The sequence below is a fragment of the Meriones unguiculatus genome, chromosome 5 (assembly GCF_030254825.1).
Source record: "Meriones unguiculatus strain TT.TT164.6M chromosome 5, Bangor_MerUng_6.1, whole genome shotgun sequence".
NCBI lineage: Eukaryota > Metazoa > Chordata > Mammalia > Rodentia > Muridae > Meriones > Meriones unguiculatus.
In genome coordinates, this window is record NC_083353.1 from 39,525,986 (window position 1) to 39,544,058 (window position 18,073).

The window sequence follows — 18,073 nt, forward strand, 5'->3', positions numbered from 1 at the left end:
CCGCAAGCGCTAGGTCCCTAACCCACAGCCCTCTTAGGCCGCAGAACACTAGAAGGCTGGCATGGAAAGTTTGCAGAGTACAGGGTCTAATGGTCAACCGTCCCGTCGCCCCCGGGGCTTAGCGCACGCACTGGAAAGTAGCCTGAGCAGCCTGGCACCCTGCCCGGCGGTCGCAGGGGGGAGGTGAAGGTGTAAGAGGCCAGGTGGTCACTGCCACCCAAGGACCACTGGCCCGTCCTCTTGAGAGAGACGCGAGCAGCAAGGCCAGCTCCAATTTAGAAAACAGTGACCCAAAGACTCCAAACGGCCTGGTCATCCAACTCTGGAGCCCGAGGAAAGGACATCGCTCGGCGTTTGAGACCCGCGGTCCACTGGGGGACAGTCGCCAGGAGGGGGCCTGGCGAAACCGCTGCGTTGGAGCGCGGCGAATTGCTGCGGAGAGCGATGGCTTCTGCGGCTCCCACCAGGACGGTGCGAAGCTGGCCCTGGCGCAAAGAATGCACCCCGCCTTTGAAGCGCTGTCCCCTCACATATCCAGAAAACACGACATTTCAGGGACATGACCGCAGCTTCAGAACAGAGCTCCGGGGCCGACGGTGGGTGAGCAGGAAGGTTCCCTTAGGTTAGGCGAACGCGGAGCAGGTTCCCCAGAGAATCTAGGCTGGACCCCAACATCCATCCTATTCTGGGATCCAAGTTCTCTAGGAACTGAAACGACATCCCAGGACGAAAGAAGGGGGTTCACCTGAGGTACACGCTAGAAAAGGGGTTGATGCTTTTCCTCGAGCCCAGGCTATGCAGACGTCCCCTTCAGACCAGGCTCTGGCGGCATATAAAGGGCCAAGTCAAAGAACCAAGGTGCAGAGCGCGGGTGGAAGGAGGACACTATCAAGTGCCAATGCTCCAGTCCGGTTTTTGCCTCCGACTGGGGCCCGCATCCCCACCCGCCGTCGATCGCCCCGCCCCGCCCCGCCCCCCACCTTGGGGCAGGTGAGCTGTGGCCAATGGGCGAGCGTGGGGCAGGTGCCCGCTAACTCTCTCGGAGCGGAGCTGCTGCGGAGGCCTGGCTGGGCAGTGCTGGGAGGGTCGCGGGCGGGGGTCGGTCGCGGCGTGACTTGTCAGGAGAGAAGCCGAAGGAAGCGGCACAGTCTGCCCGCGCCCGGGCGGTTTCTGGGAGCTGCCCGCTGGGCCGCGGGGACGACGCTCCGGGCGGTGCGCAATCGCCCAACTCGGTGCTGGGCTCTGCGCTCCCCTCGCCGCTCCGCGCCTGGCTCGCCCGCAGGGGCCGAGCGCGGGCGGGCGGGCGGGCGGGCGGGGGAGGTGAGGGGTGCGGGCGGGAGTGCATGTGCCTGGCTCGGTGCGCACCCCGCAAGGCGGTAGCGCCGGGGCACCGAGCACTCCCCGAAGCCCCGCCACCTCACTCGGCTTCGGCGGCCGCGACCATGTTCCAGCCTGCGGCCAAGCGGGGTTTCACCATAGAGTCCTTGGTGGCCAAGGATGCTGGCACCGGCGGGAGTCCTGGCAGCGGGGGCGCGGGCTCCCATTCCCTGGCTGTAGCCGCCTCCGAGGAACCGCTCAGGCCCACGGCGCTCAACTACCCTCACCCCAGCGCGGCCGAGACGGCCTTCGTGAGCGGCTTCCCGGCCGCCAGCGCCGCGGGCGCCGGCCGCTCGCTCTACGGAGGGCCCGAGCTGGTGTTCCCCGAGGCCATGAACCACCCGGCGCTGACGGTGCACCCGGCGCACCAGCTGGGCGCCTCCTCGTTGCAGCCCCCTCACTCGTTCTTCGGCGCCCAGCACCGGGACCCTCTCCACTTCTACCCCTGGGTGCTTCGGAATCGCTTCTTTGGCCACCGCTTCCAGGGTGAGTGTCCCCGCCGTGTCGGCGAGCCGGGGTGCGCGGGGGCCGGTGCGGCGGCTGCGGGGCTGTGGGGAAGTTCTTGCCGACGAGGCTCCGGGGTCAGCCTTGCCTGCGCGCGGACGGTTAGACTGTTCTGTGGGTCTCCCACCCGGGAAGCGAAGGTTGGGACCGCCTCACTTTAAAGGAATAAGGTGGCTGGGACCCCAGCCCAGCAGCATCCCTGGAGCGTTTCAGACCCTGCTTTGGCCAATCTTGCTTTCCTTTACAACTAAACCGCTCCCACCCCTGCAAAGTGCGGGGCCACGCGCCCTTCCCGCGCCAGAGCTCTGAGCTGTGACTGTACTTCGCTCCCGTGGTCATCACAACCGTGGTGCGTCGGGGCAGGGGAAAGTCCACCCGCACGCCTGGCCCGCAGGAAGCGGGGCAGCCTGTTGGGTTCGCTCGGCTGTCTTGGGACGTTTCTCAGCAACCTCCGCCAGACTTCTCCCAGCCACATGTGACCTTTCCGACCCAAAGTAGGGAAGGCTTGCAATAAGCAAAGTGGCCTTCTTCGCCACTGACCCCTTCCGGGAGTCCACCCGGCTGCCAGGGGCTCAGGATAGTCCTCTTGAGGTTGGGGGAGTGGCGAAGGAGGGCTTTTACGGTCATATCTGGTCCCAGCTCCCCTCCACTGCCCCCGTCTGCAGCCGCAATTGGTTTGCTAATTAAGACCCATCCAAAAGCCTTACACATACACACACACACACACACACACACACACCAGTTATCTGACGATCCTTTAAAAAAGAGTCGTGTTTATTGCAAATTGTTTTCTTCCTTGGATTTGTAGTTTTCCCTTCTTTCATAAAACAACAACAACAAACGAACGAAAATATTGGCCTTGATTCCTGTAGCAATTGCTTCAGTTCCCACTTTGAAATAGACTGGACCTCTAGGCCTTCTGAGTTTTCATAGGTAAATTCAGCGTTTCATGAAACAGCAGCAAAAATAAAACAAGGCTGGCACTTTGGCTCCAACAGCTATTTTGACAGTAAGCCAGAGCTACACGGCCAAAGTGAATCTGAGATTTGATACAAATATTTATACGATAAAAGAAAAAAAAAACATTTCTTGAAGCTTTAGCTATTTGGAAAGGGCCCCTGATATGTCAGACAGTGACCCCAGTCTTACCTGGCCACCACATACTAACCGAGAAAAATCCCGTGGATCCAATGGTATAATTACTTCAGAGAGTATTTTTGTGGGCAGATTTTTCTCCTCAAAGATTTGCCCAGGCGGGAGGGGGGGAGCCCACGGTATTAGCGGCTTTAAGTAACATTTCCCATCACTTAACATCAGTGATTACTACTAAAATGAGGCTTTGGTCAAATTTAGCTAAGTACCCGTGTCCCTCGGTGGGCTCTATCTTTAGCTTCGCGCTCACTGGCGGAGTTTTTGAGTCTTCGAGGTTGGGAGCCCACGGCTGGAGGGATTTAGATTGGTAAAGGGTCAGGAACCTGGAAGAGTGGGTGCTGCAGACCCTTCGCCTTGTCCAGAGGCTCAACATATTCAAGATGCCTCCTGGATGGGGCTTTTCCGCCCTTCTTCTGGTGTCTCACCGTCTTCTTTGCACCTTTCGCACCTCTGGCCTCGCTTGCTGATCCCGCTCGCCGGGGCTGGCGGTGCCGTTAGAGAGATCAGCCCTCGGGCTCGGAGCATCCCCCAACCAGGCGAGCCCAATACATCCTCCGCAAAACCCTCTCGGCAATTTTCGCTGCTCTGAGCCACCGTCCCGGAGGAAACGTTGTGGAGTTCCACGGGCGCTAGGCTTTCCCCTCCAGAACCGCGTCTCGGCGCGGAGAAGGCTCCGAGTGTGGCCGCGCTTGCCAGCTCGAAGGTGCGTTGGATGCTGACCTTTTCCACTCCGAGGAGCGGCAGCCCTGCAGCCCGGCTTGGGCACTGCTGCCTTATCCCGACCCCGCCGGCCTCGGGGCTAAACCCAGCGGTCCCAGGCCCTCCGGCGCCGTGTTTTCTAGAGAACCGGGTCTCCGCGATGCTCATTTCAGTCCCGTTTTGATGCGAGAAACAAAACCCTACAAGAACGAAAAGAAGACGAGTCCGTGTTCTGGGCGCAGGGCTCTCCGGCAGCGCGAGCCGGTCGCGCGCAGAAGCCGCTTCTCCCCTAAGCAAAGAGGAAAAGCCGGGGTGCGCGGTCAGAACCCCCCCCCCCCGAGCTGGGGGCCAAACCAGAGGAACGGCGAAGATTTAGCGAGGTTAGCGTCGTTGCGGCGATTATTTCCCAGAGATTAGGAACTTTCGGAATTGGAGAGCTACGTCTGAAGGGGACTAAGGGAGACCCAGCCCTCCCAGCCCTGAGGCGGTGGTGGGCACTAGTTTCCAAGGGCGCCTTTGTTCAGACCGGAGGAGGAGGGAGGAGGTTATCTCTGCTTTACTGTCAACCTCTCCCGGTTCCAGCTCCAGGCAGTTCCGCCGGGGCACAGTCTCCAAGACTGTAGCTAAAGCGGCCTCTCCCTGTAGGACTGCAGCTCCAGCCCACGGGCGCTTCGGATTCTTGCTCCCGCTTCCTGCAGCCTGGTTCTTATTATCTCCTTTGCTAGCTCCCAGCCATCGCCTTGCAGAGAGGCCTGCAGGGAGAGGATGTGGGAATTTTCAAATCCTAACCCTTCATTCCAGGGAAGGATAGGTTCAAGTTCCTTTCCCCTGGGTGTCTGAAAATGACACCTTTTCTCACAGCCTGAAATTACAGGCACCCAAATAGGCTACATCCCAGCCACTAGCTTGTTCTGTCCTGTGGCCAGAGTCAAGAAGAACTGTATAGGCTCCCCTGGAGGTGGTAGGGAGGGGTGGACCCTTCCTTACCCGCATGTCAAAGAGAGAGGCATCCAGACACCTCTCTCCTTGACACCCGTGTCCTTACAGAAACATGTAGCCACTGATTATTATCGTCGGATGTTTAGTTGTGCGCTAAACATCATCTCTCTCACTGGAAAAAGCTTTGGTGTTTCTTTTCTTTTTTTTTTTTAAATCAAGTAACTTGTCATCATTTATCAGTATTTTGGGTAATTTCATAGCCTCCGGCTTTTTTCACAGTTGGGCCAGGAAGACCCTGGGCTTCAGTGCATGCATAAGAACACACACCGGGGCACATGCTAACCACTGTACACTAGGACCTGGACCAAGCAAGACTGAGGACTGCAGGCAGAGAAGCTTTGGGTCAGGGAAGGGCTCCTTCTGGATACCCCCACCCTGGGATGTTTAAAAAGACAGACAGCACTTTCCTCCACTACACAAATGACTGACTCCCCAGCACCTCAGTGCAGCCATTACAGAACACTGCAGCCCAGTTTTGCTTTCTCAGCTCTGCACTTCCCTGCACACCTCGGCATCCCCCTCACTCAGTCTGTAGAGGTTAGGCCAGACAGCAACTTCGACCAAACCTCTGAATGCTGAGATTAACAGGCCCCTCCCCACAGCCTCCTTTCTGGCGCATTTGTCCAGAGGAAATCCAATTGGGGCTTTACCTGGACTTCAATGTGGACTTTTGAAGCCATTTATTCCATTAAGGCTTCTCATCCACTTCTCTCAGCTTTCCCTGGACTTCCAAGACTTTGAGTCTTCTTATTGCATCCAGGAGTGGGCTTCCCCTCCCCTCACCTCACCTTCTCTAGCTGAGCCTCTACTACCCGACTGAAACTCCTTCAACCAAGCCTGAGGATCCCGGGTCTGCTCTTACCACCATGGCTTAAGGGTAGATGTTCATCCCCTCATCCTGCTGCACAGTAGTGCAGACCCAACTCTTAAAATGGGTCCATTCCAGACAACTGTGTTCCGGAGAAGATTTCAGCAACTCAGTTGACTGGCCTAGTTTTCAACTCGGTTTCCAAAGCCCAGTCGGGGGCAGTCACAACCAGTAGAGAAATGGTTAGTCTACTAGCTGGCTTTTAACAAGGGCACCTCCTGACATGAGTGCTTTGCTGCCATCGCTGTTTCTGGAAGCGGGAGCCCTCATCTGAGTTGTCCAGATTACTGTCATCAAAGTAAAACAGGAGGTCCAAATGAGTCAACCCAGTAGCCATCTCTGAAGAAATTAATTGGATCAGTTAGTCTCAACAGCTAACTCTGTCAAAACATTCCATCTAGGGCTCTGTGTGGTTGGGTCAGGCGAACTGATACAGGCCACTCTGTGTGGACCAGTGTGTGATGGTCTCATGGCTTTTTTTCGAGTCTCTGAGAATGTGCATCTGTGTGAGGGCCATGGGAGGGGGGGAGTTGCCAAGCCAGGGGCTGTGAATAGAAGCCTGCCTCAGCTTTTATACTTCCTGACCACCACCCCACTCTTATTCAGTCCTCTTCAGTGTAGGAGCAGAGTGTGGGAGCTTTGCCAAAGGACAGTCACACTCTGAAATCTTGTACAGTAATGGGAGGAAAAGATGGAGGGGAAGCTGGAGTATATATTTACACACACCCATAGGGAAATGAATATGTCTGTATATATCTATATATGAGGAGGACAGCTTCTAGATAGTTATTTCCATGTTCTTTCAGATCAAGACTACTCAGGGAGAAAAAGAGGAACCTTTCCCAAGAGAAATGCTTCCATTCTCCCGGCCTTCCGGTATACACCTGCCTTCACAGTGTTTAAGGCTTGAGGAGAGTAGGGAGAGACAGAAAGAAGTAGATTTGAGACCTCCGGGTCTGCCTGCTTGCTAACCCTAGCCTTCTTTTACCTCCTGCAGAGTGGAGTCTAGGCTGTGTAGGATTTTTCAGCAGGCTGGCCTGCAGCACTTAGCTGCACATCTTAGTCTTTAGACAACTTCTAGTTAGTCTTCCTATTAGACTTGCTCCTCTCCCTTTCTGACCCTCCACCCTGTCCTCTGTATATATTTTGTCTGGGAGAGGGACATTTCAGAACAAGATAATTAAAAGCTAATCAGTTGTTGGGGCCCTGTTGGAGACAGCGCTGTAAGGGCTCAAGAACAGACCTAAGGGACTTCTGCCATCCTTTGGCCTTTTTGCTGCCCCTGGCAACGTTGGATTTGGGCCTGTCGGGCCCTCATCAGGCCTGGGCTCGCCTTTTGGCTCAAGCCTGGATTCTGCTTGTCCCCTGAGGGTATCTCTGCAGTGTGGTTTCAGGGCTGCAGCAAGGGAAAGGGAAAAAGAGGATGAGTTATCAGGATTGCAGAGGTGGCAGGGCGCTCTGGCAGAGGCCTACGACTCACCTCGCCCCTTCTCTCTGTCTGTACCCGCGTGTGCTGCCGTCGCCTCTGGGCTGCAGCCAGCGATGTTCCCCAGGACGGGCTACTTTTGCACGGGCCCTTCGCTCGCAAGCCCAAAAGGATCCGCACGGCCTTCTCGCCCTCGCAGCTGCTGCGGCTGGAGCGAGCCTTTGAGAAGAATCACTACGTGGTAGGAGCCGAGCGGAAACAGCTGGCCGGCAGCCTCAGTCTCTCCGAAACGCAGGTAAGCATTTAAGCATTCTCTTCTATCTTCTGTGGTGGACGGTTGGGTACAAGTCTCTCTACCCTCACCTTCGGATTCCAAAAGCCCCCTGCGGCGTCGCATCCCTGAAAACCCTATCCTTTCTCTGGGCTTGCCCTGCTAAATCTCAGGAGTCTTGTTTTGTTACGAGATAGGATCTCACTACGTAGCCCAGGCTGGCCTGGAACTCTCAGCAATCCTCCTGTCTCTGTCCCCTGCATGCTGAGATCGCATACATAAACCAATCCGCCCAGCTTCCCTGTCTTATAATCAGCGCTAAGGATCCTACCAGAAACATAGTAGGTAAAATTTGGTCCTCTGGGTGTGCCCAGGCCTCAAAGGTCCCTCACTCTGGTCTAGGAGACACAGGAACCACAAGTCTGGGGGGAAGATCCTGTCTTCTCTCCTGGCAAAGCTGAAGAGACCTCAGTTGACCTCCAGCACCTGTGGTGTCTGGACAAGAAAGCCAGAGTCCGCTTGGCAGCAGAAGGAATGAGGCAAGGAGAGGTCAGCTCCTAACTGGAGTCTGAGAATGACCCTGATCCCCGCTCAGGCCAGCTGCTAGGGCTTTGAGAAATTTGACACAGTTTTCTGTTAACCCTATCACCATAAAAGTGCTTTGGGAGCTGAAACTGGTTGTGGGAGTGAATTCCGTTGTTCTTCAGGGGCTTGAATAGGTGACATTACAATTCCCAGGTAGAGTTTTGTAACCGATTATTTGAGGGGAAAAAATTAAAGACTTCTAGAGAACGTTAAGGAGGCAAATGTGTTTTTTGTAAGAACCTTGCTTTACATGAATGCTGGGTGGCAGTGCCATTACATGCTTGGTCCCTTCCAGTGTGCCAGGACTGGAGCATCTGAGGAACTCTCAGCCTGGCTGCTGTACTGGTTTAGGTCTTCAGACCCTGCCAGCTCCCGGATGCTGACCTTTTTCTCTGGCTGGTGCTGTACCTTCAGCTGCTTCTTCCTCCTATTCTACTCCTGTTATAGTCCCCTGCCACCACTCTGTGGGCTGCCTGTGCTGTCCCATTCACTGCTGGGGTAACAAAGGGCACAGCTCCTAGCTGTCCCCAGCTTCCCATACTCATCTCACCCACTTGCCCTGGGCTTTTGGCTACAGTATCTGGTACCCGTATAACAGTTGCATTATGGCCCCCTTCCAGGCTACCACAGAACCGTAGAACCTGTAGCTTTTCAGAGCTGCTAATAGACAGCTCTAACTGGAAAAAAAAAAAAAAATCTTACAAAGCAACACAGTTAGTTTAAAAACTGTTTTAAGGAAAGCAATGTTTAAAAAATAAGCTAATAAAATAACACCTCTTCTCCCTCCTGGCAAACAGTGCTTTACAATTATTGTTTAAGACAAGGTGTCAACTTAAGAATGGTGTTTATAATTAACTTCATGTAAAAAAGTAATATTTATTAAATGTTAATTGCAGAAATGTAAGAAAACAAAACAGTTTATAATTCTACCACCCACAGATTAGCACTTGTTGAAATCATGTCATTGTTTTTAAACTTTCCAATTTTTAGCTCAGTGAGAGCATGTTTAATTAATTTTCTTTCAAACTGAATCTAACTTCCTGTCAATTTTAGCTTCTAACAATGCCAGTTTATAGTTCATAGGCCGGTTGTTGCTTTCATTTTTATTATGTGACATTTCAAACATTTTTATTATATGACATTTCAAACATGCATTTAGAATAAAAGCAAAGAGAATAGTACAATACGCCTAGCCCTGCTAACCATCAGGCCTCTTAGCAAAGCTGTCTCTGTAGGGATGGGGTTCTTTTTACAAACAGAACAACAACACCCTTCTCCCATTGAACAGCCACCTGAAGGAACTGAGAACTTCCTTGTTAGCCCAGGCAAAGGCCCTGATGTGGAGAGACGGGCTAAGCAGAGTGCCCAGGTCAGGCAGATGTGACTGCAAATGCCTCTGTCTGCTGTGCACAGTGGACAAGTTGCTTAAACTCTCTCTGTTGTTTCTTAGTCCAGAAAATATGTTGTCTGAGGGTTAGAGGTATCTTACATGAACTCCAGAAACATCCATTCTAATTCCTTGTCATTCTCTTTGTTTAATTCATCAAACTAGAAGCATGATAAAGACCCTGCTTAGGTGTCCCCTAGGCCAACAGTCTTCCTGCCATAGTCAATATCCACCATCAGTTACCTTTCTTGTAACTTATTATTGGAATTTACACTATATAATTAGCTAACCAGTATTTGCCATGCAACCATGCAAGCTCAGCTGTCAGTTTCGGTTATCTGCTATTAGTCCAGTTTTACTCCAGTCAGCTCCCTGATGTGTGTTTTCAACATGATACCTACATCAACCAGGCCTCAGTGCTCTGCCCCTCACATGTAACTGCTTTTATCTAGCAACCTGCATCTGTCTATGCTCATTAAACTCTCTCCCCAAACTGGCAAATTTATGTTTTCTCCAAATTACATGCTTTTCTTCCTAACAATAACCTCCATGTACCCATCTGTTGATTATCTCATGCATGTTGTTGTCTGTGTGTCCACCATCCATCTCTGGAGAGCCATCAGCAACTAACAATATCTTCACACACCTGCCAATGACTATCCATCATCCTGTCAACTCAGTGCTGGCTCAGACTTCTCCCCAGGCTTCAGTTGCCACATTGATGAGGTTGAATAAATTAATAAATGCCAGGGTCCTCTCCAGCCCTGAATTTCTGAGGCTCATCTATCCACTTACTACCTCTGACTTTCCTGGAGAGAAAAAGAGAGAGAGAGAGAGAGAAAGAAAGAGAGAGAGAATCCCTCCTCCATGCTCCCAGAACTCACAGTGTCTCCCTTGCTTTTCCTAATGTGCATCATATTTTGCTGCTATGACTTAATTATCTGTCATGTCCCTATGTCAATCTGTAGATCACTTGCCTCCATCTCTCAGGGAGATCTTAAAATACAGGGATACCCAGGAAATGCCCCTAGGACATCCAAGGGAGAAGCATTTTCCCACAGCTCGCTGGGTGGTTATGATGAACAATAGGTCTGAGCATCTTGGTTGTGGGAAGCAGAGGTCAAGTCATAGGACCTGGCACAATGCCCAGCATGGAGTAGATATTCAGTGGTTGTGTACTGAAATAGAGCCAGGCATGGGGCTAGAGAGATGGCTCAGTGGTTAAAAGTACTAGCTGTGCTTCAAGAGGACTGGGGTTCAATTCCCAGCACCCACATGGCTACTCACAACCATCTATAATTCTAATTCCAGTGGATCTAACACCCTCTCTTGGTGTCCGTTGGCACTGCACGCTTGTGGTACACACACACACACACACACACACGTAAAACATTCACACACATAAAATAAAAATAAAAAAATTCAGTCATGAAGGCTGGCATACACTTATAATCCCAGCACTTGGGAGGTAGATGCAGGAGGCTCAGAAGTTCAAGGCTATCCTGAGCTATACTGAAGCCAGCCTGTTCTTTGTAAGGCCCTGTCTCAAATCAACAAACAAAACACTTGCAGTGAATGGGCGGGCACGTTTCCTCTGATTTCCCCCAGGCCAGACTTTATCAGTTGCCCCTTTGCTCTCTGCCTTGGCTGCTCCCTCACTGTCTTGCCCTGTCCGTTGTCAAGTCATACTGTCGTACCTGGCCACTGGTTTGATGGTATAAATGCAGTCTATAGGTAAGTCTGAGAGGAGAGCTCTGTGCTGGCAGAGCTCCAGCTTGAGGTATTGGGAGATGGGTAGCCTGAGCTACCTGGTACTGAGCTGTATAGCTTAGCTAGAAGTAGCGTTCGTGCTGGGATGGTTGATGAGGTGTTCAATCCAAGTGGTGGAAGGATGGGCCCTAGGCCATCCTTTTGGTTGTACTCAGTGGCTTCTCACCACTGTGATGCAGCTAGGGAGTATGACCAGGAAGGCACTCATCTAAGCTTGCATCCATGTGCTGCTTGGCAAAGCTAGATCTGGGTCAGATCAGCACCTCTAGCACCATGAGGGTGTGTGCCCACCATATGAGACACCTGCAGGCTGACTTCCACAGACACCTAAAGGTCAGGTAATACCCCCAGTAGGTTCCCGTTGGCCCAAGCAGGCAGCCACAGGACACATGGGCGTGAAAGCTGTTCCTGGCTAATTAAGTGTTCCTGTGACCCCTAGAATAGACCAGTGGTGTTGCTTAAACTTGTCTGCCTTTTACTTCTGCTGAGCTGTGAGAAAAGCAGAAAATGTGGTCTTGGGCCTTGCAGTCTTCACATAACGGTGAAGGCAAAATGCAAAGTGTGCATGCCTGCAGGACAAGTGTAGAGAGAGCAACTGGAATCCTCTTGAAATCACAGCTCAGGCTGATGGAGATCAGAGGAGACCTGATTGGGGGGGGGAGGGAGGTTGCCTTTCTAGGCCTGGAAGATTTGGATGAGTGTGTGGGATTATAGGTGGGAGGGGAGGAAGACAAGGATTTGAAGAGGGCAAATTAAAATGGAGATGGAAGTGCCATCTTGGGGCTTGAGAGCAGGGATGGAGAGGGGTCTTGAGAAGCGCACTTATTTCTTTACCTCCCTAAGGGTTTTCCTCACAGACATTCCAGCTGGGTGCTTCCTGCTCTGGAATGTTCTGCCCTTGGAGGGATGGGTAATCAGCAGATAGCCAAGTGACTCGAATCTTAGGGAAAAGCCAAAAAAATCTTTGACAGTAATTCACTGTGACTCTGAGATGACATGTCCCTTCTTCTAAGTCCTGGCTCAAACCTTTCCACATTCCTGATAGTCTAGAAGTCTTATGTGGTAGGGAAAGGAGGAGCCAAGAGAGATGGAAATGGTTCTCTGTGGTTCCGAGACAGGGACACAGGCCTGTGACAATTGAGTTGGGTAGAGTGAGGGAGAGGATCTGGGAAAGGTGGAAGGAACAGGATACAAGATGGCTCCGGAGCAGAGAGGGCTAAAGGGAGTGAGGAAATTGGAGGTGACCTCAGCTTGGGGGAGCGAGGATTGAGCTGACTCTGAGAGCAGGAAGACTGACATGATCAAATGATAGGAAATGGATCCCCCAGGAGAGGGCAGGGAAGAGAGCAGGCTGAAGGGTGGCTTGATTGATGTCTCCAAGCTGCTGTCTATTCTAAGGACTTTCTCTGCATCTGAGACCGACAGACTACGATGGCATGCTTAAATTAAAGCAGAAGAGAGCACAGCAGAACATAAGGAGGAACTTCCCATGCCAGAGTTACCAGATCTTGACAGGGATGTTTGGACTTCTTGAAGATGGGGCAGGGTCTTCCCTGGAAAGTATGCAGGCACCTGGGGCTGAGAGGCTGAGACTGGAGAGTGGTGAGAAAGGTGGAATGATCAAAACAGCAGATTACTCAACAGTTAAATGTGATGAACCCCAAAATACTAACAGAACTGTTTTCCATTTATTTGTAAACTCCCTGTCCATCCATTCATGTATTCACATACGCCTGTCACCACCATAACGCATAGTGACTTGTCCTCTGGGGAAGCGGTCTGTTGGTCTATCCAGAACAGATTCTTGTTCTTCATCCAGCCTGACTCAAGGTGGGCACCGCCCCTCTCTACAATGGGTCTCTCTCCACCAGCTTCCACCAGCAAGTGGTTAATCTACCCCTCCTGCTTCCTTGTGCTCATTTTGGTTTGAGATTCCTGTGTACGCATCTCCTATCCAGTCTAGTTTTATTTTTGTTGCTGCCACCAAAATATCCTGACAAAAAAACATCGTGGGGGAGGAATGAGTTTATTTGGTTACAATTCCAGGCTACAGACCATCACTGAGGGAAGTCAAGACAGGAAGTCAAAGCAAGGACTTGCAGGTAGTAGGTCTGCTGGCTATTCCACACAAGGTAGCCCTTAGCCAAGGAACTCCCTTCACAGCCAAAGAAGTGCAGCAGGAAGCATTGAGGATGCTGTTTTCTAGATGGCAGCAGGTTCATGCTCAGCTAGATTTCTTATACAGTCAAGACCACCTGTCCAGGGAATGGTTCCACCCACAATGGGCTGTGCCTTCCTACATTAATCAGCAGTCAAGACAATTTCCCACAGACATGGCCACAGGCCAATCTGATTAAGACAAGTCTTCAGTTAAGATTATCATCTCAAAAAATTCTAGGGTGTATTAAGTTGGCAGTTAAAGCTAACCAAGACAGCTCGGTTTCTCCCAAACCAACTAATGTAGAATTAAAAATTGATGCTCAAGCTAGCTTGGTCTACATAGGGAGTTCCAGGCCAGCCAGAGCTACATCATGAGACCATGTCTCAAAGAAAACCAAACCCAAAACAAAACAACCTTCTAAAAAACAACCAACCAAAAGAACAAAAACAAACAAACAAAAAACTCTTTTGTAAAAGCATGTCCACTAAAGGACCCTGCATTTTAGTACTTAGCAATTCCCCAAGCCCCTTTTCTGAATCATTCCCTCTTCTGCTGATTTACCAGATCTGCCCCTGGCACTACTTGCTTGCAGTACAGTGTTGGGTGCCTCTCCCACCTGTCCAACTGGATGGTCATGGCCTTCTAGGCCTTGGGACTCAACTCCAAAGCCAGAGGAGACACTCTAAGGCTCTCAGAGGCCAAATCAGAGTTCCAGTTTATATAACCCAGGCCGAAATAGGGAGTCCCAGAAGGGTCCATCTGGCTTCACTAAGAAATGGGAAGATAGTGAAGCGGGGAATCAGGAGATCACAGGAGCTTCTCCCCCAAACCACAGGGGTCATTTGGGTGGGTGGGGCCTCCAGCCAAAATTCCAGGCATGATTTGGGGGCTGAGAGAGGTGTTGGCATGGGGAGAATGTATAATCAGGTAAGACCTTCTCTAATTGGCTCCCATGGAGCTGGTAGCCTTACTGTGTCACCTGCCTTCCCTCCAGGGTCTCCCCCTCTAGCAAAGGGGTTGACCCCAGAGTTGCTCAGCTGTGTTAACTTATAGGTTATCACTATCAGCTCCTCTTGCCCTTTCCAAGGGAAAAAAAAAAAAAAAAAGAACTCTGATATCAGTAATGGGCTAAAAATCATTTCAGAAAAGTTGAGGGAACAAAGAAAAATCATTAGTGGATTGGGTCCATTCCCTTCTGTTCTGTCTCGCCCATGCATAGACGTTTGTCTCTCATGGCTGTGACTGCACTGTACCAACACTGCTCGTCCTGGCTTTTGTACTATTATAAAGTCACAACCATTCCTGTTATTACAGGCTTTAGAAAACAGTGTCTGGACACCCAGCCCAGGACTGCTCTGCAGGAGATAGCCAGGTGGCCCAAGAGGAGGTCTGCACCCTGGCAGAGAGAGACAGACATCAGACAGAGATAGACAGAAACAGACAGAGATGGAGCTGCTTTCTAGCCCCCAGCATTGCTTTTGAAATAGGATCTCATGTAACTACAGCTAGCCTCAAAATCACTATATAGTTGAGGATGACCTAAAACTCCTTATCCTTCTACCCTTCCTTCCAAGTGCTGGGACTATAGACATGCACCACATGTGTGGTGTTGAAGCTAGACCTCAAGGCTTGGTGCATACTAAGCAAGTACTCTACCAACTGAGCTACAGCTACAGCCTTGATGACTTTAGTTCTCTTATGAAAAAAAAAAAGTTGGAATTCTCTTTTGTGTGGTGTACCAGGGTGCTGTAAGTCCTGAAGCCATGCCCTGGGCTTCTACTCGGCCACTGGTAGTTTCCTTCTTTGGGAGAAGGTTTCCAGGCAAGGGTAGCATGCTGAATCTGTCCCACTAGAGGCCACTGTAATCATCAGTCTGTAAAGAAGACTTGAGGATGAGGGAAAGGGGAAAGGTGCAGAAAGTGACACTCTGTCTCTGGATGTTGTCCACTGCCACCTGAAACAGCTTGTATCCAGCCCACTTTGGACTGTACACAGCTCTGAGTCATCCACCCACTGGCTGGCACAGTCACAGTGTGCTCTGGGGTGGAGGGCAGGAGTGGGGCTGGCTGCCAGTGGTGTGCTGAGAACCATCTAGGGCCTAGATGGGCATGGACTCCAGAAGCCTTGAGCTCAGAGCAGCCAGTGTCCTTCCCTGTCTACCTGAGGAGAGGTAGACAGACTACAAGTTTGAACCCTGCCTTGGAGAGGAAGGAAGGAGTCCCTTGTCCTAACTTCATCCACCAAGGCTGGGTGCTGGGATGCTTCCTGGACCAGCTCTGTCTTGAGCTGGTAGCATTTGGAGCACTAAGCGCCAGTGTTCCCACCTCCAACCTAGTGGCAGGACAGATGGCTCAGTGGAAGCCTTTGTGAACAGAATCCCTGCAACGGCCTCATGATGGAGAGGAAGGGTGTGTGAGGTTGGCACTGCCTAGGCATCCTACAGCCAGGATCCCAGGCCCACTTCTGGCTGCCACTGCCACTGCCTTCAAGCTGGGTGTGCTTGTTGCTAAGGGCTGCCTTCATCCCTGCCCTGGATTCTAGATTCCCCTTTAATAGTCACTGCAACTGCCAGAATTGACTGCTCACCTCCACGGTACACAAACAACTTATGAATGTCATCTACCCAGCCACAGCACACAGCCTTTGCTTGTTTTCAGCTGTGCTAGTGGTCCCAGGAAAACATCAAAACTTGCAATTCCATTGCCCCACATCCCCTACCCAAGGGATCTACTGCCTTGGAGCAGCAAGAGTTCCCAAAAGCATCTCTCCAGAGAAGAGACCTAGCTGAGGAGGGTACCCAAATTCTTCCTGCCGGCACCAAGGAGGAGTTGGGCCTGGCTTATCTACAAGGCTAAGTAAAGAGATGTGCAATCAAAGCAGGTGAACTGACGCTTCTTCCATGGTGTGAAAGCACTGAGGGTGCTTGGGAAGCCCCCCATGGGAGGATGTGAGAACTGCATCATGGACACCCAGTAATGCTGGGAGAGGAGAAGGAAGGCGAGAGGAAGGAAGGATGGTAGAGGTGGAACTAAATGGGGCTTCCTGGAGATGCCTAGAATCACAAGCCCATTCTTATCATCATAGACGATGCTTGTGCATACCCCACCCTTCTTCTTACAGGGCCTCCCACTGCCTGGCATAGAAGTGAGGACTGCCTATGCTCAAATAGGCACCCACTTCTGTCTCCAGTTATCTCTTCTGTTCCTTGTGTGACCTGTGACAAACAGGGGCCAGTGTTATTGGACCAGAGGTACAGTGCTGACCCTGTGTATGGAGTAGGGCCTCAGACAGAACCCCCCTCATAGTTGTCTGTCCAAGGAGGTCAGAAGATCATGGGTAGATTTTTAGACTCCCCTGAGGAGCTGACACCTGAGAGACTGGGGTTCTCCCATCACGCAGCTCTGTTCTGCATAGTTATACTTCTGAAGTGGGTAGGAAAATTTCACACAGAACCACTAAGGCAGGGTCCTAGGATGAGTAAGGCTGACAGCATGTGAGCTTACAGTATCCAGCAAGGGTCTCTGGGATCTTAGATGTAGTCTGACTGTCACGGGCCATGTTCTTGATATAAGCATCACCTCCAGGTTAGGAAGCATTGCCTGTCTCTGTGTAGCAGTGTGGGGCTAGCACAGGAGATGGAGCATGCTTTGGGCCCTCCGGGGATGACTACCTCTTCTCTGGAGACTGGCAGAGCCCTGGCCTGTTATGCCGTCTTCTGCCAGCTCACTGCAGCTGCAGGGACCAGGAAGCTCAGCAGCCAAACCCCCTCCTTTGTCTTTGAGAGTGTCTGGAAAACTGCCCTTGGGCTAGCTCAGTCCTTTCCCTAACTTTCTCACTTGCATCTGAAAAGCAGTCCTCCAGACCTGTTAGGTGGCAGGTGCCTGGAAGAGAAAACCCTGGCCTGTGTAGCCTCAATTCCCCCATCTGACTTCCATCTAACTTCAGGGGGAGTGTGGAGGCCATCCTGACTGCTTTGGGTGTTTCTTACCTGTGCCCCTCCCTCCTGGCCCAGGTGAAGGTGTGGTTCCAGAATCGGAGGACAAAATACAAACGGCAGAAGCTGGAGGAGGAAGGGCCCGAGTCTGAGCAGAAGAAGAAGGGTTCCCACCATATCAACCGGTGGCGTATCGCCACGAAGCAGGCCAACGGGGAGGACATTGATGTCACATCTAATGACTAGGGGAACAATCGTGAGCCCACAAGGGCAGAGCATTGCTTGCTGCTGGCTGGGGCTCCAGGGGGCCCAAGCTGGACTCTGGCCAGTCCCTAGCCAAGCTGCAGGGAGGCCTGGAGTCACGGCCCCACAGGGCTTGGAGCCTGGGGCCATCACTGTCAGAGGGACAAGAAAACGGGCTGGCTGAGGCCTGGGACTGCTCAGCCTTCTGGTGGAGAGCCCACTGCTGGGGTGGGCTGCGCATCTCTGCAGCCTCCCAGCTGCTCTCCATGTCTCTTTCTGTCTTTGTTTTGAGACGTTTCTGTTTTAATTTATTTTCCAGGTACCTGCTGTAGTTTTTAGTGATCCTCTCATGTTTCCCTTCCCTATGGAAATAATAAAAAGCTCTCTCTTAATGACGTAGCCATCCATCTTCAACTGTAGAGTCTGGGCTGGCTGGTTTGGGGTCTCAGTGCAGTGAGGACTGGTCAGCAAGGGTGCTCAGGGCCCAGGAAGCTGAAGGGAAGTCATGGAGGATTAGGAGGCAAGAGATTCCTTAACACCTACAGACTCCAGCGGCTTCTCCAGCCGAGCAGCATCCAGGGGGAAGGCATCCTGGGCGTGGGCTGAGGAGGCCCCAGGGCCCAGGCCCCCACACACACATGCATCTGTCCTGAAGAACTTGAGGCACTCTTTTGTTTTGGTTTCTTTTTCAGACACA

At 51.8% G+C, this 18,073-nt stretch overlaps 1 protein-coding gene across 1 annotated transcript; it reads left to right on the plus strand.

Moving 5' to 3' along the window:
• The first annotated feature begins 1,320 nt into the window (after nt 1–1,320).
• Emx1 (empty spiracles homeobox 1) lies at nt 1,321–17,766 on the plus strand. Its single transcript, XM_021634561.2, has 3 exons — nt 1,321–1,863; nt 7,136–7,320; nt 17,212–17,766. Exons 1-3 carry the CDS (start codon nt 1,344–1,346, stop codon nt 17,377–17,379), a joined length of 873 nt encoding a protein of 290 aa, XP_021490236.1. The 5' UTR covers nt 1,321–1,343; the 3' UTR covers nt 17,380–17,766.
• The last annotated feature ends 307 nt before the right edge of the window (nt 17,767–18,073 follow it).